Source organism: Sipha flava, unplaced genomic scaffold (assembly GCF_003268045.1).
Source record: "Sipha flava isolate LNK unplaced genomic scaffold, YSA_version1 226_pilon_pilon, whole genome shotgun sequence".
NCBI lineage: Eukaryota > Metazoa > Arthropoda > Insecta > Hemiptera > Aphididae > Sipha > Sipha flava.
Genome location: NW_020272861.1, coordinates 269,308 through 293,913, shown reverse-complemented (window position 1 = coordinate 293,913; position 24,606 = coordinate 269,308). Strand labels below are relative to the sequence as shown.

Here is a 24,606-nt window from a genome sequence, read left to right as displayed (position 1 = left end):
TTTTTTTTTATATTTCAAGATTATTTTTAAAACAACAATAATGTGTGTCGTGTTGAATGTGATTTCCCGTAAGTTAAAAAAATATGATTATTCGATAGTAATAAAAAATTATTTCGCAGCTCTGCGAATAAGAATAAGAGAAAGGTTAAACGATATGTAATAAAACTTCAATTGACTTTTACACATTTTATAAGAACACGCCAAAATGTATTGCCTGTTCCTTTACATTCCTAGGTATAGATAGCGAAAGCTTAAAGTACCTTATTATATAAAAAAAAAAAAAAACACCATTTATTGATCATGGTCTAGTTTTTTGTCTTATACTGTGTTCCGTTTTCGCCCTACAATATCAATGTCGGTAAATATCATAACAATTTTTACAATTAAAGCATTTTCGTATTTCAAAATTCTTTCGCTATCTTAAATCAGATGCATACACAATGAAGAAAACTAGTTTCGTATATTCATAGACACAACTGTACAGTATTCGTTTTATTTTCGTTTCAACTCAAACTACAATATCGCGTGGTATCCTGTTCCTCGGCCGGATCGTGATCGGGTAGCCGTCCGCTTTTTTCGCCAACAAGTCAATTTTCAACTTTATATCCGACAATTTGCTGTCCGTGTGCACGCTGTACCGACGTAATAACGCCACCATCATCAGTTTCATCGATATCATCGCATACTTGACACCTGCGGGAATACGTTATCGTGTAATTATGATCACGTTTTCATGGACGCTCGCTTAGATTTTGCGTTCATTCGGTGAGTAGCGGCGTGTAGATTTTGCCGCGGGCGAGAGCGCGCAAATACGACGAATACTCGTTTCGTGCATACCTAGACATCCTCTTGGACCGCCGCTGAACGCCAAAAAGCTAAACTTGTGTCGGCTGGACTCGTTCTCGGGACTAAAGTTTTCCGGATTAAATGAATCCGGATTGGGGTACAGCTTCGGACAACGGTGTGTGACGTACGGCGCCACGAACACGTTGGAGCCCTTGGGCAGTTCGCAATTCGCTAAAAAAGGTTTTTTTTTTTTTAAGAGCAAATACACAGTTTACCAACTACATAACTAACCAACTAACCTAACCTAACGGGAAGTAAACTTTTCGTCGTTGTAATAACGACGTGGTTCTCAAGAAAATCATTACTTATCTACGACAACGTTTTAAATAAAGCGTATCGAATAGACAAGTCATGGATGGATCCCCGTAATACATTTCCCCGTCACCGTTTCCCCATCCAGGGATTTTCCACGTTTGACATTTCTCCGTCAAAGGAAGGATATAAGATACAACAAATACCGATAATATAAAACAATTTAATTTAATTTCACGTTGTGTAATATGTTTATTTAGCTTATAATTTCACCCTGTATAGTCACGGACAAATTTACTTAGATATATATTTATTCTTATAGGTGTTATCAAATATAAATTACCTATAGAGTTTTCAAGGACGTCCAAATAAGGAACTTCTTTTTTCATTTTGGGCAATGTATATAGGAAAAAATACAGTGTATCCCTAAAGTATAAGAAAAATATATTTTAAATGCTGAATTTGTCTTAAATGGAAAACCGTTAATGGCTTTAGCATTTGTACCAATTTGTACTAACCTGACGTCGATTATTATGACGTTTTATTCTTTTATTATGTTAATATATATATGTTTATATCGTATTGTATTGTAGTGTATTTGATGGGGAAATATTGCACGGAAATGTCTTACGGGGAAATGGTGATAGGGTAGTGACCCGATACCGGACAACGCACTATGTGATCTGTTATTTTTCCCTCGTAGGTAACGCTCAAAAATGCACAACAATTATCGTCAAGTTTTTGTCAACGGATTTTCCTGCGCATACTCACTGAGTTTTACGTTTTCGTTAATTATTCTCGAAAAAATCGCTCCTGGTGGGAACAGCCGAAGTGTTTCTTTTAAAACCATCTCCAAATATTTAAACCTATAAATGTCGTCGGGAGTAACGTCGCGATCGCTGTCTCCCAGTACGCTGTAGATCTCATCATACACTTTGTCCTGCGAAAACAGCCAAAGGTTAACGGACGGAAAAAAAACCGGCTAGTTAATCGCCGCTAGAGAATCTTCGAGCTATGTTAATACCTGGACGTCTTGGTGCATACCGAGTAACAGAACACAAAAACATTCACTAATGGCACTGGTATCGCTTCCCTAAAAATAAAAATAAATACCATTGACCGACTATTTGAACGTGTGAACACGATAAACGGTTAGACAACAGTAATTTGAACAATCTAAACCGGTGGCTATTACTCCACCACTCCTCTTCTTTTGTGGGTCAAAAACTCCCGTCTTTAAATAGCAATATAGGACGCAATAGCACTCGGGATATCGAATTTTATCAATCGCGAAATTGTCGTCGAACGAGAAAGCGAACAACACTATTCCAATTTTGCTGTTCGACCATTACTGATTTTTGAGAGAGTTTAAAAATCAAATCATTCATGATAATCTATCTTAACGCCACTATCGTGGCGCTTTCATCGTATGTCCGTATTACCGCAACTGCCATCGTTATGACCTCGTCCTTCAGATCTTCATCCGTGAAATCAGCTCCTTCGCTATTCAACTTGAGTAGCTTGTCCAAGAACACTTTCGTAGATGTTTTGTCTGAAAACACAACAACCAATGACCATACATCCATCGTCTCGCAGCTTTTATTACTGTAACCCATAACTATTGTATACGTATCCGCGTACAGTCATCGGCGACGTTTCCGCTAGACTTGTCATCTGACCGCTGCGACTCGGACGTCTTGAACTCGAGCTTTTTGTCCCTTATTATCTACACACAACGCGCGCAACCGTTAAGACGATAAGTACCCGGGAGCATGCGTTCGCAACTCACTTGCAGCGAGACCCTGTCCAACTGGTTCATGTAAACCTTCAAACCGTTGAAGTACGTGTAAATGGAAAATATCTGATCGATATACAGCCACGGCTTCATGATGTACTTGCTCAATTCTGAAACTCTAAACGCGTGTTCGCAGTTAAATATTACACTAACACGTCGGTACAGTTTTATTGTACAAATATATAACATTGATTTCGTTAAATTTACTTCTTCATGGCGAGCACGAACTCGGACAACGTACGTCTGTCGTTCAGGTTGTAGCCCATCGCAGCTTCTGAAATCAACATGTTACTTTAGGTCACGATCGGCTAATGTTGATTGCGATCGATTTATACGTCTACGCCGTCGTGCAATGTATCCGATAGGCTTATATAACGATTGGCAATTTATTACTTTCGAACCGTCTACACGTCACATAGATAATTGTGATTTTCAATCACACTAAAATACATCGACATAATTTCATTTTTGATTTAATAAATTAATAATCGATAAATAGTTTTTTTTCTAAATGTTGTACATGTTACTAAAAAAACAATTAAAGAAAGCCGAACACCAACTATGGAACTTAATACGTTTACACGTTCAGTTGACCCTTGGAAAAAATTACATATTGTTGTGATCGCATAAATTTAGTTTAACCTCCTCTTTCGACGCGATGTATCAGAAACGCCACTTGTAGAACACATTTAAACTTACGGCTCACGTTGTTCAGGTTACACGATATTATAGAATCCCAGATGTCAAACGGTTGAGTTTCACCGACATGATTCGCGAGGTCGTCTACTAACTTTCTGTTGTTTTCGTTGAATATCGGATACAGTTGGTCCAAGAATTTGGAGCTGAAAATCGTGGCAATGATGCGTCGGTGTTTCCTCCATTTTTCTACTGGAAAATAGCGCGGGGCACACGGTTAGTTGAGTTACATGATTTTTCATTAGACGTTGACGTTCGTGGGGAAATTCAAATGTCACGATAAAACGTAGGTATAATAACGTGATGTGAAGGAAAATAACGTATTATAACATGTTTTACGAACGTTACGTTTTGTTTTGTTTTAACGGGAAAATATTCAAGAACTAACTAGGAGCGGTAAATATGCCCTCGCCGACTGCATGTCTTATGATGTGGTATATAATGCCCTTTTCCAGTGCTTTGGAACTGTTCAAAACGATCTGTATTAAACAAATAAAATAAAATTTAAAAATTAAAATGTTTTTACTTATTGCTGTTGTTCGCTCGTAAAAACAAGTTATGTATAAAGATAGGAGAGGGGGTTAGAGAGTAAATAAAATATAATAATTTACTTGCACGTCCTCTGGCTTATAAACACCGACGAAAAGAAATGGACCAATCCACAATTTTACGGGCTCGTAGTCGTAATTTTCAGCCGACTTTTTGAAATTGTACATCATCTCTAAACACATGAAAACACTCGTATGATAACAATACAATATAATATATATATTATTATACAGTCGAAATTGTATTCAACGAAACTCTCTGATTTGTATTAGTAGTTTTTATATGTGGAACCATAATAATTCAAAAACACTTTTCTATCTAACAAATTGTTTTATAATTATTAATATAATAAGATTAGTACTTCCATTCTTTCAAAAGCATGGTAAAATAAAGTTTCAGAAACAAGCTGCTTTCAACGTACTATTCGTCATGAGCTATACTATTGAGTATATTTTATTTATTATTTTTATACTTAATTTCAAAGCAAAAATATTGCTGAGTTTCGCTAAAAACACTCGTGGGAGATCCATATTTATCTTAGTTTATATATATATATATGAAAAAAACAGTACTTTTTGAACTATTCCGACATTATTTATTAAACTATAACCTTGCAGTATTAAAATTATTATTATAATCATACATATCACATATTATCATTTTCATACGTTTCATACGGTGAAAATGTGTTTTTAAGTGATAAAAATGGTACGTCTCTTAAAAAAAAATTTTTTTTCGACGAATTATGTCCTCGAAGAACCGTCAAGTTCATCATTAACGTGATTCGACTGTAATCACTGATACTTCGACGTGTTCAATTTGTATATACGTACGTTCGGGGGTCGTGCTCAAATCGTAAAGTGACCCGTTCAGCGGATACGATGGCGGACCCTTGATCTTGTCAGCGAGCCGGTAAAAGTGTCTGAACTGCCATCGCATGCGGCACCAGATGACGACAAATAATGCGACGGACGCGTAAACGTACAGTTCGCTTTTCGTCACCGGCAAGGCGTACGCCGGCAAGTTGCGAATCTTAAGGAAAGAGGAAAAAAAACTGTTTAAATAAATACAAGTACCTACACGTGGTAATCATAAAATCATTATCAATCATCGTTAATCATAATCAAAAACACACATTTATTAAGTCGTAAATGTTGTAAAATTCTTGTTTTAATAAGCACGTATGAAAGCAACTTTCGTCGGTACTATTTATTTTTTTTTTTTTTTTTGCTTATTTTTCGATAAAAAACAAACAATACGACGAAATCACGTCGTTCAAAGTTACTGCACGTAATTTGTCGTATATTATATTCATTCACTGTTACATTTATTTTAATTCATTATCATGTAAATTGACCGCCGTGAAAAGTTCGCGATACAATCGAGAAGGTGAAAGAACCGAGTGTCGCCCGCGATAACATTCGAACGGCTCTCACGCGTTGTTATCATCGAATCTGTGATCAGGACGTAAATCTAGGATTTGATTCCGTTAAAACGAGTACACTCGATCAGGGATTATGTTACACTATTAACCGATAATAACATCGACAACGGAGATTAAACACGAACGTCGCGAATCAACTGCGCAGGATTAACCGTATTGTAATCGTTCTGATAATACTTCAATCGACTGTAATCCCTTCGTACGTACATATAATGTGTACGCAGTGTTCTATAAAATAACCTTTTGCAACGTGTAACCGAAAAGACCGAAAATATGACGAATTTTTGTCGACAGAATTCTACGAGTTGAGAAAAAATCATACAAGCATAGATGTGTGTACAATAATTTAAAACCGATACAATTTTATGAACATGTACCTGACGCGTTTGTATACATTTTTAATTATCCAACCATACACGGTGCAAATGACTGTGATAAAAGTGAACACTTTTTCCACGTGTTTTGTTCGTATTATTTTTTAGACATATGAACGCGTTTGAGAAAATGGTTCCGGTAGATAGTGAAAATCGACTTATCTATAACACTATGATGAACATCCGAAAAACGACTTTTCCAAAGTAGGTGCTTGTATATATTGATCCCGATATACGACCTTGAGAGATTTCCCGTAACACTTTTGGTACAGATTTACTATCTAACCGACACTCTGATCACGGAACACAAGTGTCATCGAAAAATCGATATACTCGATCAGAATCTCAAACATAAAACTCTGGTCGAAGTGACTTAAATGACAATGAAACTCATCGAGAACCGACTGTTTCCCGTGTTTAAGCTACAGTTTACTGTACCATACCCAACCCAACCATAAGTGTAGATCTAGACTCGTTTGATTACTTACGATACTGGTTTGTCCGAACATTTTGATGTCAGCAGTAACAGCAACGAGTACCGCAGCACGATCGAAAAGCATGAAACTGAAACAACAATCCGTGATTGATAATTTTTATACAACGCAACTGCGACGAAAGACGTTTTTTACTCGAGTCACCGTGAACACAGAATTTGACGGTTAATCTATTATAATTGTTTCCGTCGCGTCGATTAGTATACAATAATTACTATACGCACCACGTGTTGGACAAAACGCAGTAAAAAAATAAATGCTAATTTTAATTTAATTGATTGCAAAAAATAAAATACAATTAACTCGTATGGGTGTTTGTTAAAATAGAAAAAAAAAATCAATTCGTCAATCGTCATGATAGGACAATAGTATAAGACTGACAACACCCGGTTCCTATTTTATATTAATGCAAACCGTTGTTTCGATCTAAATATTATAATAATTCGTCATACAATTAATCTATGATTTAACTTTTCCTAATCGGTATATTTTGCTCAGTAATTTATTCCTATTTTGCGCATAACCTATAATTTACGTAATTATCAAAAATAGTAAACTATCATATTATAAAATATCAAATTGGTAGTTGTAATTTATTTCCGTAAATAAAGAAATTATTATATTACGTATTTGTTGTTGTTGAGTTACGATAAAAATAAAAATTCGGTTTTGTCAAAAATCGGTATACTCTAAATACAGTTAATATGGTGATTACACATATAAATTATGTAATTTTTTTATTATTCTTTAGTTTTTCACAATTATTTAAAAACTATTTTGGAAAATTCGAGGATATATTGTATTTAAAAGAGTTCCGTTTTTAGTGTATCGTTTAAATCATTTAACGATTTTTTTTTTCAGAAAATTGCTTCCAATATTCCTATGAGTGATCCATTATTTCCAATTTATACTTGCATAATAAAATGCAAATTCTGTTGTTTAAAAAGCTACAATTTTATTCGTCGTTTCAGTAACTGAACTGTAATCAATTTTATGTTTGAAGTATACCTTTAATGTCTGTTGTTTTCCAGAAATATCATAAATAAAGACTTTCCGAAAATAAAAATTGTTTTGATAATAAATAATGTTCAGATTTTAGCTCATTGTGGAATAGATTTGGAAAATAACTGTTTCTTAAGTAGACAATTGTGTATAGCATTTCTAGAGTTCCTGGCCATTTATACATTACAAAATATAACTTGATGATGAATGTTTGAGTCGTTCAAAGTGTCACGAATGGCTGTAAGAAAGAAGTGACCAGAAGTGTGGGCAAGCGGGAAATGGTATTCTGTATTTTTATTTATTCTGTATTTCTCGTATTCTGTTAGTTGATCCCGTTGTTTAGAATACCTATTCTGTAATAACTCGACTTGTTCCTCGGTTGATTTCAATAATATAATCAGTCAAGTTAAAACAAATACATTTTTACCACAATTGGCATCATAAGCGTGCACACGGGGTAGTCAGGGTAGGTACTTGACTATTCTGTGAAACTTCCCACCCTCACCAAAATATTCAATATGATCACAATAATAAATAAACATATTATTTTCAACCACTTCGAAACATTAGTTAACGTTAAAAAAATGTAAGAATACTGGAGAAATATAGTTTTTAAGTTAAATGAAGTTACGAATGCAATTTTTTTGTTAATATTAAATGATAATGTGTTATGTTTGACTACCCTGCCAGTTATGTCTGCACACGCTTATGATTGGCATTCCCCATCTGATCACGTTTGTAATAAATAAGTAAATGTACTAATGTATGTACACTGTACAGTGGCGACGGAAAAAATGGTATTATGATATCTCGAATATAGTTGAATTTTATAAAAAAAGTAGAAGCTTTTATTTTTATGCGACCCTGGTTCTCGATCGCAACAAATATTTTTCTCTTCTACTCTCCAAATTTAAAAAAAACAATAAATAACCATTATTATTATCGTTATTGCTCGCTTATAACTTAATGTCGTTTATTTGACTTATTTTTCTCTACTTGAACAATTTGAATATATTGGTCACGGCGTTAACAGCTAATCGAATTGAATCATAAAACTTTAATATTACTATTATTCGGTTGCTGTCGTAAACTTATCAATTATTATTATACGAAACATCTTAAATCTCAATTATAACTAGAAACGAAAAAAAAAATTCGAATTCGTTATACGATATTCAAATGGTTAAATGCATTTATAATATGGTTTTAATAATTTAGCATTTGTTTGATAAAAGGTACATTTTTAATGTTATTTTTCAGTTGGTATATTTTTAACTATATTTTATAATTATTTTTTCTTTGTAACAGTTACTTAATTATGTATTAAGTATATCATATAATATCCAGCTGAAAAAAATTATTTCATATTTAAATTAAACCATCAAACATATGGTTAAGTTAAAATCTTATAAAATATAATATTATAGGGCCATTAAAAATGAACCAAATAATACTTTTGCAAGTATTTTTTGAAATATTCTATGAATTCACATTCTGAATTAATCACAATATGATTAATTCATAATGATTATTAAAATTATTTTAGTCCAGTACTCGTATTATGACGTATCAAAGTGAGTTATCCTACTAAAATTTACCATGGTGTGTTTAGTTATTCAGAGTTGGTTTTCGAAACGCACGTGTGGTTCATTTAGAATGTATTTAATTTAACTAAAACGTAATTGACAACAACGGGAATGAAAACCGTAAATTATGTGTTTATTCATAAATACCTGTGTATATACCATTTGCTACGACAAAATAATATTTTATCTGCGCGTGTACTTGAATTATATTACACTGGTATAAACTTAATAAAATCAACTACAAGTGTTTTAGATAAGTATCTGGTTGTTTCGGCTAAAAATACGCCCGTGGTTAGAACGTTAATTGTATTTTTATTAATTTTTTATTATTTTTTTATTAATAATAAAAATAATAAAACTTAAATTAATTTTGTTGTAAGAAACAATATTTACATTCCGTACGACGAATCGCACAACACCCGAGTGGAAGAATTTAATTAATAACCGCTGTGAATTTGAATGTTAGGCCATCACGTCTTAAAATAATTATTGTTGTAACTATAATTATAATAATAAGAGACAGCGAGACAGATACCTTGTTTATTAAATCCAACACGACATCGCGCTTTTGTATTATAATTATGTCGGTTACGTCGGAGCGCCTATAGTCTTAGTTGATTTTTCTTAATTGATTTTTCGCCTATAGTCTATAGTAAGATGTTACCTAAGGAGAGGTCTACGGAGTCAGGACGTTCCGTAAATCGGCTTGAATTCAGTATCGGCTACAATCACGTTAAATACGTCTCAGAAACACATGATTTAATACACTCAACCAACACAGATATCGAAAAACGTATTGCCTTGCTCAACAGAGATTCGTTCTATGAAGAAAAAACGCATAGAATTCGTGGCTTCGATTTTAGTAACCGTACTATTAGAAATATATATTTAAAGTCAATTAGACACATTTTTATTTTTTAAATTTATTCATACTATCTGCAAATACATATTTTTGCAATGATCATATTTGAGTAGTGGTCAGATTGTAGAATGAAATCTATAAATAATTGAAATTATTCAAATATTTCAAACCATGGTACAAACCGGATAACGTGTTGTCCTAAATGCCCTTTGAATCCTAAGAATCTCCTCCCCGTTATCTTTGGTCGAATTCCCTCCGCTGTTCCCCAGCGTATACCGAGCTACTATAACTATATATATAAACTATATATAACTTATATAACTATCTCCATCTTTAGCCGCTTTGGCTGTATTGTTATTGTTGTACGCACTACGTATATAAAACTCCCAACGCACGAGTCTTAAAATAAAACAGCTTATATCTTACTGATGGATTTTATTATACAGATCTTAATGATATTTCAACTATATTATTTACTAATTACCATGATGTAGGTACTCGTCGGTAAAAACGCATCATTTTTGTCAATTCAGTGTCGTGTTGTCATTTTTCATGCACTTTTTAACTCCAAGCCACATAAATTTCACTAAAACAAGTCTGGTCGACTATCCGACCGAAAATTCGGGCGTCCCGTATTAATTCTGTTCGTATTAAAAATCGTAGTATCTTATTCACATATTATTCCGTGTACACCGGTCAACGCCGACTTCGGTTTATACAAAAAAGTTGCACAGCATTTGAATACGGTTTCGTGTATGTTTCGAAAATGGCATTAATTTAATTTCGAGATCAAACCTATGAAACAGCGTCTACAAAGACTATAGTTGTACTTCAGTAAATGTAACTTCATTATATGTTATCGGACATTGAACAAAACACGGATGTTTTGCAACGGAAGGATCATCACGCAGTGATGAATAAATGACCGGTTTAAAAATATAACACATAAATTCCGCGTTGAAATTTTTAAAGAAAACCGTTATGCAGTCGACGACGATTATTTTTCCGAACGATTATTCGCTATTATTATTGTATTAACGATTATTCGTATAATTTGCCTAAGTCGCTGACTTGATGAGAGGAAAATTGTACTTGCAATCGTCGGCCCGAGACGTGTTTGTAGAACAATATTTTTTCAGGTGCAATGACAGTTATTTTTTCGAAATAGTTATACGAGCCGTATGATCGATGAAAATACCCTATACGACGGGCGCATAATTCATAACACTTGACTACAATTTAAGACCGCTATGTTTTTGAGTGTTGTACCGACGCAATAGTATTTGACGCTATCATCCGAGCCATGTGTTTGGGGTTATATTTGAATGTGCACACGGCCAAGCACAACATTCAAATAATGTACTGTAAAAATTACGATCGTGTACTATTTGAACAGATAATGATACCACCGTCATTAATAATGGCCAATTTTAAATATCACGATTTGAATGAACAGCCAATAAACGTGTATATTATTATGTATTCAAAACTGTAATCCAATCAACACGATTGCGTTGGCGGCCGGCCGAATGAATGAAAATTTAAATCATGTATAATCAGACATTTAAAATTTAAACGAATTTATATTTAATCGCAACTATAGCACTGTTTCTAGTATTAAATTTCCGTCGGATTCAATTTGAAGCAGACGGCTTATAAATTAGATAACTAGCTATTTTCCACTCTACGGAAAACGACGACCTTGGTCGGTAGACTATTATAGTATATTAAGGGTTCCTGTTTGGGTAGCGAACGCTTGAACATTTTCCTTAAACATTCATCGTAAACAAAAGAAAGTATAATGTTCAAACGTTTTGATCGTAAAATATGATTATTGAAAAATGGCCTTCGTTACTTTTTTCTTCGATTAACTAGCTAATCATACACCTGCGTTGCTATCGTCTAATTTCAAAGTCAGAAAAAACCAAACAGTTACGTAAACACACATTACAACCGTTTGTATTACTTTTGTTTTTACAAGTGTGCTTATGAAAATAAGGTTTTTTATTTACCTAGCGATTAGTTCACACAAAGTTATTTAAATTATATGTACGCAGTGTCTGGGTTTCAGACGCGAAATGTCAATAATTAACATGGCATTCGATAGCGTGATTCGCTATTAATGTTTATTATGAATTACAATATTTTCTTACGCAATACAATTTTGGAAATAATCTAGGTAATAATCCAGGAAGTACCGCATTTCTCTAAAAGACCATTTTTTATATCCTAACCACCACCGGCATCATACGTCGGCCAATGTTATTATTGTAATCTCTGTTACCAATAATACAGGAATTCATAAAAATAATTATTGTTGCTAACGCAGTACTAACTAAAACGTTTAATAAACAATATTGTTGCAGTCTCAAAAGTGATCGAAATCAAAATCACCTCTGGTATAGAATGAAAAAAAAAAAATGGTGGATTAATGCAATGGTCCGTCGACAAATTTTGTACGTGATATAGTACGATACATTTTCGTTCGGTATAATGCTAATATATAAGCACCTAGGTGGAATCTAGATAAAATATTTCACATGATAAATCATAATTTCTAGAACAGGATTGCATAGGTTTTATGTTTTTTGAGTCGGTATACGGTTTAACCCGAAGATGTATCTGCGTAATTTGTATTGCTGAAGACAGTTTTAAAGCACTCGAAATGTATTTCATAGCTTCCCTGGATCGATTAGGAAAAAGGCGCACACTTAAGTTGCGTAACGGTTCGTAATATCGTGTTATTACTACGATATTATTCACGTTCACTTTTAGATTTATTTTGGCAACATTTGTGAGTCTTATTTTGCATTCAAATCAACCCAAACTCGTAAATCCTCTGGAAATCCTAAGTTTTCTAACCCATGCGATCCGAACACTAAATTTATCGGACTAGGAAAAATAACATTACGCTACGTGTAAGTGTATTCGTTTGGTGAATCAGACGACGGGCCGTATCCATGTTAAAAGGTTTTTCAAATACATAAGAAATGGCATTGAAAACGGATATTTTCGCTTGGCGAAAACAATTTTCCGACGAGAGACGTATGATTACCGATATTAATATAATAAACATTAGATTTTTGCAAAAACAAGAAACGACAAACTTCGTTGGTAAATGTTATTTCTTTCGTCGCGAGACACTATAGTGTCATGTTACTTATTCCAAATTTAATTACACCGTTTGTCGCTGAACGCCAACATCACCGTCGATAATACACGCGTTATAATATTCGAACGTAAACGCGTTTGCTCTACACACAGACCATCCGAATTAACCCGAATATTAACACGATTCTGCTCGCCCGAATGCACTGAACTTCCTGTAAACTCAAAACCCAAATTTAATATAGTTTAACTGTACATCAACTCGAGTGAAAAATTAACCCGAGAGGCTTAGATGATTTTGATCGAGGATTATTCGAAACGCGCGTACAGCGTATTATACGTAATGACCTACACCGCACCGGTTAGGATCGAAAAATTGGCTGTATCGATTCTATACATCGACAACGGGCACGCTACATGGAAGGCAATTCGATTTTGTACGCAATACTCGGAGGGTATTAGAATTGCCTCCAAAACACTTGGAAGCAGTTCGAGTGAAAAAAAAAATCGCTAGACTAAACGATTCGTGTGCACCGGGTGCAAGCAATCGTCATTTTCATTTCTTTACCGAGCATAATACTTTTTTGATCGTTCGATCGAGCCAATCCGATGAATTCTTTTCCGGTCTAATCCGAAATTGAGGTAACAGCCTTTGGCCACTATATCATCCAACTGAACATAAGCGCAACTAATGGGGCGCAATAGGGTTTTAGCACCCCCGACTTCAAATGTAGCACTCCTGTTTTTTTTCCAGATCCATATAATCTACAGTAATTATAGTTAAATACCATTTTATTTTATTTTCAAATACTTCAGCATCCTCAATATTTAGGCTCTTAATTGTCGCTATTGTCATTCAATATTCTACTAGCATCACGTTTATTCTACTAACCATCGTAATTTTTCAAAAGATCCACCAGCAAGTATAATTGTTCAGAATCAGTGATTTATCATCGCGTTTCGTCTATAAATGTTTACACGGTAATACATAAAAAACAGTCTGTCGAGGATTCGAAGCGTTCCGATTATAGGCGTATGCAGACATATATCTCAGGAAACGCCTACAATACTTGGGGGGGGGCATCTTAACGAAATTCGTAGGAAATTATAATGTATAAATAATCACATAAACGTAACTTAAATGTTTTATTTAATACTGTGGTTAGTCCCAACGAATATGTTTTCTATGAATCTCGTATTGTTTTTCTTAGATGGTTTCAATTATTTATAGTTTGTACTCGTACTTTATTATTCAATTGCAGCTGTTATATTATCATAAGAAGTTGTCACATAAATATTTAGAACATTTTGTTTTGTTTTTTCTTTAATGAAGCATCATTTATTTTTTTACCGAATATTTTAGAATAAATTACATTTAACCAGAGCAACATTTAACACGTTAAAATACTGACCCCTTACTCTTAGATTCAAATCGTAAGGCCCTATTTACAACGTTTCGGGAGGTGGCCGGGAACTATTGCAAAACGGTCTGTATATCATTGTACGGTATTCAATACACATACGATATCTTAGATTATTTGGTATAAGATCTTAGATAACTAAATCATGATATCATAAATTATAGCTTATGTAACATGAAACTCGGTATATAACCATCATATTCCGGCAATTTTTTTTTTAACGCTAATCAAAAGTAAAGTGTATCAAGGACTCCGTGTGTACATTATAGTATTAAATATACACCGGGACTTACTAGTCCATTTAAAACACTAATTATTCTAAATTAACATAATTTGTCAGTGTTTTCGAGACATTATTTAATGCAGATATTATGTAAGTGTGATTCGTTTAACGTCGGACACCTGTAGTGTATTAATACAAGCAAGTTCAAATGATACGAGCTAGTGTTAAATGAATCACTCTGCGCGTAGAAGTACATACGTATTTTATATATAGTATAAAGTAGAAATACGTATTACATGTTATATATAGATATATATTGGTATGTGTGTGTATATAATATATAAATGTATATATGTATAAAAATATATATAAATATATATTTATATAAATATATATATGTGGAATATAATATTACTATTGCGAGCTCTCACGACAAATACTCATGTTACCCTGGTACAAATATATACCCGGAAAGCTCGAGCCGCTGTGTTCCGAACGCTGTGATAACCAAATGCCGTTTTTCTCGGGTGTATTAATATAGTATATTAATATTAATTAATATTAATTAGTAGTGTATTAATATATTTTCATTTTATTATTTTTTACATTATTCGTTGCATTTTATTCATTTACATGTTCGGTGTCACGTTATGTACTTATTTTATTGATTTGTTTTGGTTACGTTTCGAATTATTATTACGATTACTCGGATTAATTTCCCATAACCACTAATCAGTGACATATTTCATAAGAAAAGAGAGGCTAAAGGTTATTGACCCGGGGAACATTATTTTTTTCAAAATCAATATTAAATTCCCATTGTACTATGACGATCGTGTGTGTACGATACTGCTTTATCTTTGGTAGTTGAACTGTTTTACTTGAGTAAAAAAACGTACTATCTAGCGTGGTATACATTTTCATAGAACATCCGAGTGCCAAATTTCTGTATACGTCTCTGCCAGAGGCAAAATTTAAACTCTTTTACGAATAACCATTTTATCTAATCGAATTTGTTGATGCTATCTCATACATTTAACCTTTTTGCCCGACTAATAAATCACTATATGTCTTAAAAAAAAGTTGCCAATATCATTTACTGTCTAATGAAGAGTACTTATATTTTGTGTACTATTTAATAAATATGTAAAAGAAAGTACAACTTATTCATTATCTATTATTATTATTATTTGCTGTTTTTACGTAAATACATATCCAACGGTATTCGATCTAATTAATCTGAATAATGTCAACGGAAAAAAAAAGACAGTAATTTCATACTTTATCAACGGAATCGGAATACGATTATGTATATTGAACAAGTATTGTGTACACATGGTTAATGATGGCTTATTTTCGATACAATCAACGTAATAATCGATCTAGTGAATCTCGAGTAAAAAGGCTAACAGTATCTCGTGTACCTAGAAGTTAACTGTCAACACCATTTCTCAAACAGGAGTTAACGCCATGTCAAGATAGGTAACAACATGCCGGTATAAGAAATCACATACTCCTGTATGAGTTCATCCTACCACAAACCGTTGGGCGCGATAGTACTCCACTGCGGTGTTTATCGATCGCGGATGATACGACCGTGTCCGTGTACACTTTCACGACGACGATGTTTAATGCGTTTTATTGTTGACCGCGACGCGTCGTCATGTCACACTGTTACGGGCGCACGTGCGCCTTTTAAAACTGAAAACGAACGACACGGAAAATCGGAACGCGTTCACCGCACGGGTCTCCTTGACCGTTGTAAAACCGTTAGTGATCGTTCAGCTGCGCGGGAAACACGTTTTGGGATAGTAAAAATGCCGGACGATTTGCATAATTACGTGAACGGCATCGTGTTGCCGGATGTCGGATCGGGTGGCAGTAAAACGACGACTACGTGCAGCGCGCGCGTTTTGGCTGCGAAACCCAACGAAAAACCCTATACGCAAACTGTTCCGAACGGAGAGGGGGGAGGATTCATCACTGCAGGTACAAAGTGCGAAAGTGAAATAAAAAAAAAAACCTTAATACGTTTAATTGTTTAATCATACCAATTCCACGTTACAAATATTCCACTAATTTTTCATATTTCTCGTGTACGTGTCATTACCGTTTATTTTTTTTTTTTCTAGCATCTAATTAATTTCTCCTTTGAGCTGCGAAACAGAAGAATACTGATAAAACAACACTAACCGCTACATTATTATTATACAAGAAGCGTAATTTTGAAGGGTCCCAAGAAACCGGCTAAACTAATAGAGAAAACGTAAACTGTACGTTTAGGAGTTTTCGACAACTGTGACGATAATATTTATACAGTGCGGGAAAACACTACGGTTCTTACCGAAAAGCGAAAAAAATTAATATTCAATTTATGGTCAGATGAAAAACTATTTTTAATTTTGGTTGAGCGGATGGAAAACATGTAATCGTATAAGTATCGGTAACGGTAGTGGTTCACAGTGGCACAGACCATTTGACGTATTCACATCACGGTAAGCTGTCGACATTACGAGATTAGTTTAATTGAAACGTGATAGTTCTTCGACACACGCAGAAATCGATGTCTATCGTATCCGGATCGTTGGCAATAGGAATGCGAAACAAACTACACAGGCAACGATAAAGGCAAATACAATAGAAATGTATCTACATCGGAATATTCGCTCGTCGGTGATGCAACGATTGAAAATTGATTGAAAAATGGACACAGCGCGCAGTGTACGGCGCATTTATAAACGATAGGGAAAATAGTTACTTCAAGTTTTTCGACGTACCAATTAGTATAAACCCATCGACTTTGCGGACCGTGCGAATCGTTTTATCTCGTTGAAAAACAATCAATTGGCAAACCGTATCCGTCGTGTGCTAAGACTGTACATAAGAGACGCGCGTGATTGTATTGATTAACGGTCTTGTACTCGTGCCGTTTGGTTGATTGTGGACCGTGATCAAACAAGAGCGTAATTTGGGGGAGGAGGTTCAGGAGTATGAATTTGCCCAAATCTAGACTTTAAAGTGACTTTGGGCCGACTGCCAGGTCCACATTAAGGACCGTGGTACAACATTGCATCGTAGTACATATCAAGTTCGTTATGAGTTTAAACTTGAGAATGATTTTAGTACTTTATCAGTAATTTACTATAACTTATAAGGCGATCACAGAAATACATTAAAATCGATTAATCATGGTAATAATATTAACTGTATCGATGTAAATGAAAGAACAGTATCGAAGAAAGATTAACACGGATTGAAAATTGTTCCAGCGTTTTTTATGAATACGAATTGTTCGGAATTGAGCAAAGACTTAAAGTTCATATTTGTTTTTTTTCAACGGTAGATGGTTGGTTTGTAAATTAATTTTTAACTAGTTTTAAATTATTTTTCTTATCTAGTTGTTCATATCCGACGCGTGATAAACAACACGCGCACGACCCGTTATCTCGTTTTCACGTTCGTCGCGCCGATTCCCGATTTGCCGATTCGTACATTATCTTTCTCGATCACTTCGATCGCGGTCAAAAGACCAAGAACCAGAGAACGTGCACCAATAATTACTGTTATGGTGTACTAGTGCTCGAATTGAAGGAGGACACTCGGGGACGGAATACCACGACTGATTTTCAGAAATTTTAATGTCCCCTTACTACTATTACGTTATGGTTATAACTCATAATAAGTTTTAGCGACGCTCTTTTCAAACAAAGCCCCCTTCTTTAATTTTGCCAAGTCAAGCATTGCCGTTATGGTTTAGATTTCACATGATAATAAATCAAGTAATAATTGACAGCATTAACTCGTAACATTGCAACACTATATGAAATTGTTACACCCAATGTCAATAACGTGAAATTATCAGTACGTCTTTGAATAACAAAATAACTTCCAAGAACATTATGTGTACGCGAAAATTAGTTTATTATTCAACATTTCAACATAAAAGAGCTTAAATTGCAACTCAAATTTTAAATCGAAATTGTCAACTGCATTACAAGCTCGAAGCATACGACTTTTAGGTTCGTCAAAACTTTATGATTGTGTATGTTGCAGTGTTGGATAAGTTACTTTAAAAAAGTAATAAGCTACTTCACTCGTTACTCATTGCCTTAATTTTAATGAAATTACATTTTACGTTATTAGAAGTAAATTTTAATGAAATTACTTTATTTTTCAATGAAAAATATAGCTACGTTACTATCATGTTATAACTGAAAAAAAATTGAAAAATATAAATAATATATTAACTTAAGATTAAATACTATAAAAAAAAAGTAATAATTCTACTACTTACTGCTATGCACTTTCATAAATTTGATGAACTAATCTTGGATGTTGATAACGGTTTCAAATTTCCGACACATAAATTACATTAAACGTAATCATTTTTTCAATTATTCGACTCATATAAAATATTAAAAACTTATTGTATTGGTACTAAGAAAAGTTTAGTATATCTTCTTCATGATACATTTTATAACTTTAAAATTAAAACGTAAAAATAAAAAAATTATTAGGTCTGAAGCCCCAACAAAAAATGTTTTGTACATTAGATTATATACTACAATAGCTTATTGTTTCGTCACAAATAATTATTATTACTATGATAAATGATTATTTTTTTTCTCAAATTAGATTAGTATGTTAAATACACATTTATAGTATTTAACTGTACATGATTATGTGTTTGTGTATTGGGCAATCGCCAATCGATTATTTATTTTGAAAATTATATTTAGGTTTATGAATATTAGCGTATTCTACGTAGATACTAGCTATTGCTATATACTATATGGTAATAATAAAAAAATATGATTACTTAAAAATTAATGATAATGGTTTATTTGTATATTAGGAAAATATGAAAGAATGATGAGTCCCCCCAAGAAATACTAGGTGCGCGTCTGAACATGTACCTATAACTATAATTAGGGCCCGGATTTTTATGCAATAAAAATCTATAAAATATACAATTTCATAAATATATATAAATATCATATCAATAAATACATATCATATATATGCAAGAAATATGCAATGATTTTTTTTACAAATTTATAATTTGTTATGTACAAAAATTGTTTATTAAAAAACAATCAAAATAACATTTTTAATGATATTGTGTAAGTATAAAAGTATTATAAATTAATTAAAATATTACTATTTATATTGAATTATTATTATTGGACGAGTACCAGCATGAAGTAATAAATATGGATTTCAAGTTTTCGAATTAAAAACTCCTACGATTATTTCGAAGCATACTAAAAATATTACCGTCCGTTTTAAATATGTTTGGATATTCATTTATATACCAGGAAGCATTATTTACTTTAGGCATTATATAAAATTAAAAGTCTCAAATTAGATTTTTTAAACAAAATGTACCGCACACTGTACACTACGCACAATAAAGACCAAACTAAAACTAAATTATGCGTTACCCAATACGTATTGTACAGTATACTATACTGTTATATAATGTAGACGTGTTTGGGTAATAATAAATTTACCACTAGAAAATCCAATATTTGTCGTCATTCTTCGGCCGTCGATAACGATGATGTCGATTGACGATCGCAAATCGATGTATAATGGATTATTTACAATCGACAGTAGGTATATTTACAGACGTGAATTCTACGAATTGTAGAATATGCAACATTTATGTAACTATCAATAAATATGCATCTTCATTCAAATATGCAAAAATATGCAAAAAAAGAAAAATTAACCCTAGACTCTACACATAACGAAACGTCGACATTTATAATAAAAATTATTCTAGGTGAATTGTAGAAGAGTATGCATTTGCATAAAAATCCGGGCCCTAACAATAACAGTTAAATTTTTCCATTAAAAAAGTCATTGCTACTATTTACACAGTGTCCGAGTATAGATACTGGTGGTAATAGAACCGGTTCCTACCCATTTGCATTTTTTAAACATTTTTCTCTCCGATGTGCAGCGAGTATTGACACAATTTAATATTTACAATCATTTGATATGATTGCAATTAAAATATGATCGGACAATGCAATTGCAATTTTGTTCCACGGTTTATTTTTTCAAAATATTATGATAATGATTTTTGTTCATAAGGTTCCATCATTTCCTTATTACGATAATAAATTTTCATTTTCCCAATCCGCTAACGTTACAAAATGTATAATAAACGAATAATGAACACACTAACCTTCCAAATAACAACTAGTGGCGTATCCAGGGGGATGTAACGGGGATGTTTTAAAATTTAATAGACTTATGGTAAGTAGAGCCTCTTCCCCCTCCCCCGTATTATATAAATAATTAACATGTATCTATATAAATGAAATTATTACATTAAGACAACATATGTAAAACCTACAAGTTGTATACAACGTTTATTCAAATGATCAAAGTAAGTTTACAATTTGGTGAAATACCATAAAATAAGGTCGATGGGAGTGTTCTAACACCCATATCACCCCCCTAAATACGCCCCTGATAACAAACATCGAATAACTCTATAGCATTATACGAATGATTATAGATATTAGTCCATGATAATAATTTATACATTATATGGGTGTGTATTTTGATCGTTATAATAATTATTTTATTATTTATCATTCTACAACATTACTAGACGTCGTCGTCCAAAACTATTTATAATCATAATGACGGGTTTTTCCAACCGACGGTGACGTGCAAATAACAATTAACTATTATTATTTATTAGCTAAATATATAAAATAGAAATAAAAATGGAACCGAAAAAAAACCAAAAAATTATATTCAGAAAAATATCGGTTCCGGTTCACGTTTCAGTTCCTAAAAAAAATCAAAAAACGGTTTCGGTAAGGTTCCGGTTCCAATATTTTCAAAAGGTTTGGGTTAAAATACCGGTATTTTTAATTTCGGTTCCAAGCCCTGGTTACAATGTAACATGTTCGCCGTTTTATTACGCTTGTACGTATGCGCCTTAAAGCTATTTGTTTTTAATCAATATACCTACCACTCCGAATACCATTATATTTATTTGGCCTGAGAGTTGTTATTTTCGCTAAAAAAAATAAATATAATAATGGAATATAAAAATATACTTTGTTACCACCAATAAACGAAAACAAAAACCTTTCAAAAATGTTTTAATTTTAAAATAAAAGAAAAAAAATTCAATATTTTTATTGCATGAGAATAAAATTTAACATAATTTTACTGCTTTTCCAAAATTTACCGCTCTATACGACCGTTCAGTGCCTTAACTCTACCCATGCGTATAATTCTATTGAAATTAAAATGTTAAAATATACTGACCCATACGGCGGGTATGGTACGTACAAAGTATTTTTTTTTTCATAATTGTAATTAGATACATTGAATGTGTCGCAGGCAGACTACGATAGTTAAAAATACCTTTCCTCGTTAATTAGTAAACGAGTAATAGTTCTGGTCACGAATCTATGATATTCACTTTTTACACAATATTTTATATTCATGATCCCGACGTTTATTCGAACTAATTATTTTGGATAATGAAAAGAGTCTCTACTTTTTCATAATTTTTTAACAATAATGTACACTAACCGAACACCAATTGTAGAACTCATCTTTGTGAAACAGCGCCCTAGTGATTTCATAGCTTAGAATCTTTAGTCCTTGAACAAAGTGATCGTTATTTACGGTAATTTTCATGTCAATGTTTTACTTATAATTCATTCGATCGCACCTATAACAAAATATTAAGCGCGTAAATCACTGGAGCCATCGATCACATTGATTGCTTTAGTTCAGGGCCGTATTTAGGGGGAGCTACAGGTTGCTGTTGCCCCAGGTGGCTGAATAAGAGAGGGCGGCTAATTTTTTTACATTTTCATTATTTAATGATCTAATATTTTTGAAGTGAAACTTCTTTAGAAAATAAAAAGTGAACCTCAAAAAAATATATATATATTGCCAATCACGGCATCATGACACACACACACATACACATACTCGGTAACGGTCGAATGCTGTCGATAGATCCAAAGATTTACAATATATCTTTATGTTGACATTGCACTTAGATGTTTTTGTATACACCAGGAAAGAATTGTTCTTTAGAAAGATCGTTTTCAGCCGACAATAATTTGTATTTGGTATAATGAGGCGTTTTTTATTGTTTTCCCCGGGTGTCAAATTCCTAAATACGGCCCTGCTTTAACTATAGGATTCTCCCACGTTTAAAAATAATTCATGATGATGGTAAAACGTATGTGCAACAATTGTAGGTTTTCCTCCGCGTTAATATTTTATTACGAGGCGAGTTCGCTAAAGCACCAATTAACTGTTTATTGGCACAAGTACCAACGGAAAACGGAATAAAAATTCAGAATTATGATAAAAAAAAAATTCAAAAAGCACCGCCCGGACAGGGACTTGAACCCTGGACCCTTAGGTTAAAAGCCTAATGCTCTACCGACTGAGCTATCCGGGCACTTAAAATCGGCGGTGAAAACGAATTTATGTAATTATTATACACATTTATGAGTAGATCATACGATTTGATATGTTTTTATTTATTGTTAATATCATCTAGAACTAAGTGGACGTGTCTGAAAATGATAAATTTCTTGTTAACTACAAATCATCCTAGTGGCTTGGTTTTCTAGGTATTATTTTCACGTTTACAATTTATACGAACACATCGGTGAGTGAGTATTTTTTACCGGTTCCCAGCGAACGGTGACTCAAATAGTTTACTGGGAACGGCGATAATGGAATAACTTTTTGTACCCACACACATTTCACAAATTCTAAATGAAATGATACGTTATTTTTGTTTCGAATTCAGTAAATCAACATCAACAGTTCAAACTCTTTTTTTTATTTCCTTCGTAATTCTTCTGATGAAAAAAAACTCGGTAAACCTAAAGAATAGTATTAGATCAACACATTAACACATTTTTTATTTCTTTATTTAAAAGTACCGAAATGCTATAGGCGCTAGCACGGTGGGTGCCAGGTGTGCTTGGGCACTCCCTGAAATATTGTAAATGAGGCTCTATGAATGAAGTCTAAGAGTAAGGGGCCTGTATTTTAACTGATGTTCAAATTTAATGTAATTTATTCTAAAATATTTGGTAAAAAATAAATGATTTTTCGTATTAAAACAAAATATTCTAAATTTTCGTACAGAAAATTATTTATGTTATAAATTTTATTAAATTAATTACATCAAATAATACCTAACAATAATAATAGAGTATAAATGGATATTATTGTTTATTTGTTATCGATATCGTCGTCACTTCGAGGAAAAAATAAAAATACCAACAAACAAACTTTCAACACCGTCGATCAGGACAATGTTAATGACGTGGACAACGCCGAGACCATGGCTTTGAACCTGTTAAATATTATGAGTTAAATATCTGAAAAATCCGAAAAGTTACCAATTTCACGTGGGAAACTTATTTTACCCGCGCAACAATCGCTGGGTCGAACCGAGTACCAAACCGTAACTCATTGGATCGCTGAAATTATCACGTCACGACATAACATAATGCCGTTCGAGGCACGTGCCGACGAATCAATCAAAATGCGTGCGTGTAGTGCTCAAGCGGTCGTCGAAATTAGGTGCGTACGAGAAACGAAACGACTCGCTCGCCCTAACCGTTCGTCCGTCGTTAACATTATGTGATGCACGTCGACGCCGCAGTGACCGGAGTAATATTGTAATTCATACAGGAGTTTACGTCCGTAGTCCAAAATCGCACACATCGGCCGACCTCGCATTACGTTTTCCGATTAAATTTTGACAAGGATTAAAATCCTAATCTCTATTTAAATTATTGTTATTATTATGATTATTGTTATTATTATTATTATTATTATTATTATTATTATGACGGTGTACCTAGTACTTACCCCCGTTCGGTTTTCGTATTAATTCCCGTTGTGGTAAGTACGTCAGCGTGTGAACGTGCGTGT

The 24,606-nt window shown here is 33.3% G+C and overlaps 1 protein-coding gene and 1 non-coding gene across 2 annotated transcripts; both read right to left on the bottom strand.

The window, feature by feature from the left end:
• Positions 1–508: 508 nt before the first annotated feature.
• LOC112683457 (cytochrome P450 4C1-like) lies at positions 509–16,157 on the bottom strand. Its single transcript, XM_025554509.1, has 14 exons — positions 16,077–16,157; positions 6,445–6,520; positions 4,972–5,170; positions 4,201–4,310; positions 3,978–4,068; positions 3,593–3,781; positions 3,101–3,167; positions 2,888–3,011; positions 2,740–2,824; positions 2,541–2,650; positions 2,123–2,191; positions 1,870–2,038; positions 838–1,017; positions 509–693 (listed from the first exon to the last, which is right to left on the bottom strand). Exons 2-14 carry the CDS (start codon positions 6,514–6,516, stop codon positions 509–511), a joined length of 1,650 nt encoding a protein of 549 aa, XP_025410294.1. The 5' UTR covers positions 6,517–6,520; positions 16,077–16,157.
• Positions 16,158–23,037: 6,880 nt separating this feature from the next.
• On the bottom strand, positions 23,038–23,110 carry Trnak-uuu. The gene has a single exon. It is a non-coding gene; the product is annotated as a tRNA-Lys (tRNA).
• Positions 23,111–24,606: the final 1,496 nt, after the last annotated feature.

Excerpts from the sequence above, each read along its gene's own strand:
- LOC112683457 (XM_025554509.1), bottom strand. The coding sequence starts at position 6,516 with ATGCTTTTCGATCGTGCTGCGGTACTCGTTGCTGTTACTGCTGACATC. Across the intron at positions 4,069-4,200 it reads ATAAGCCAGAGGACGTGCAA|ATCGTTTTGAACAGTTCCAA; the intron begins GTAAATTATTAT and ends TGTTTAATACAG. Across the intron at positions 2,192-2,540 it reads TCATAACGATGGCAGTTGCG|GGAAGCGATACCAGTGCCAT; the intron begins GTAATACGGACA and ends TTTTATTTTTAG.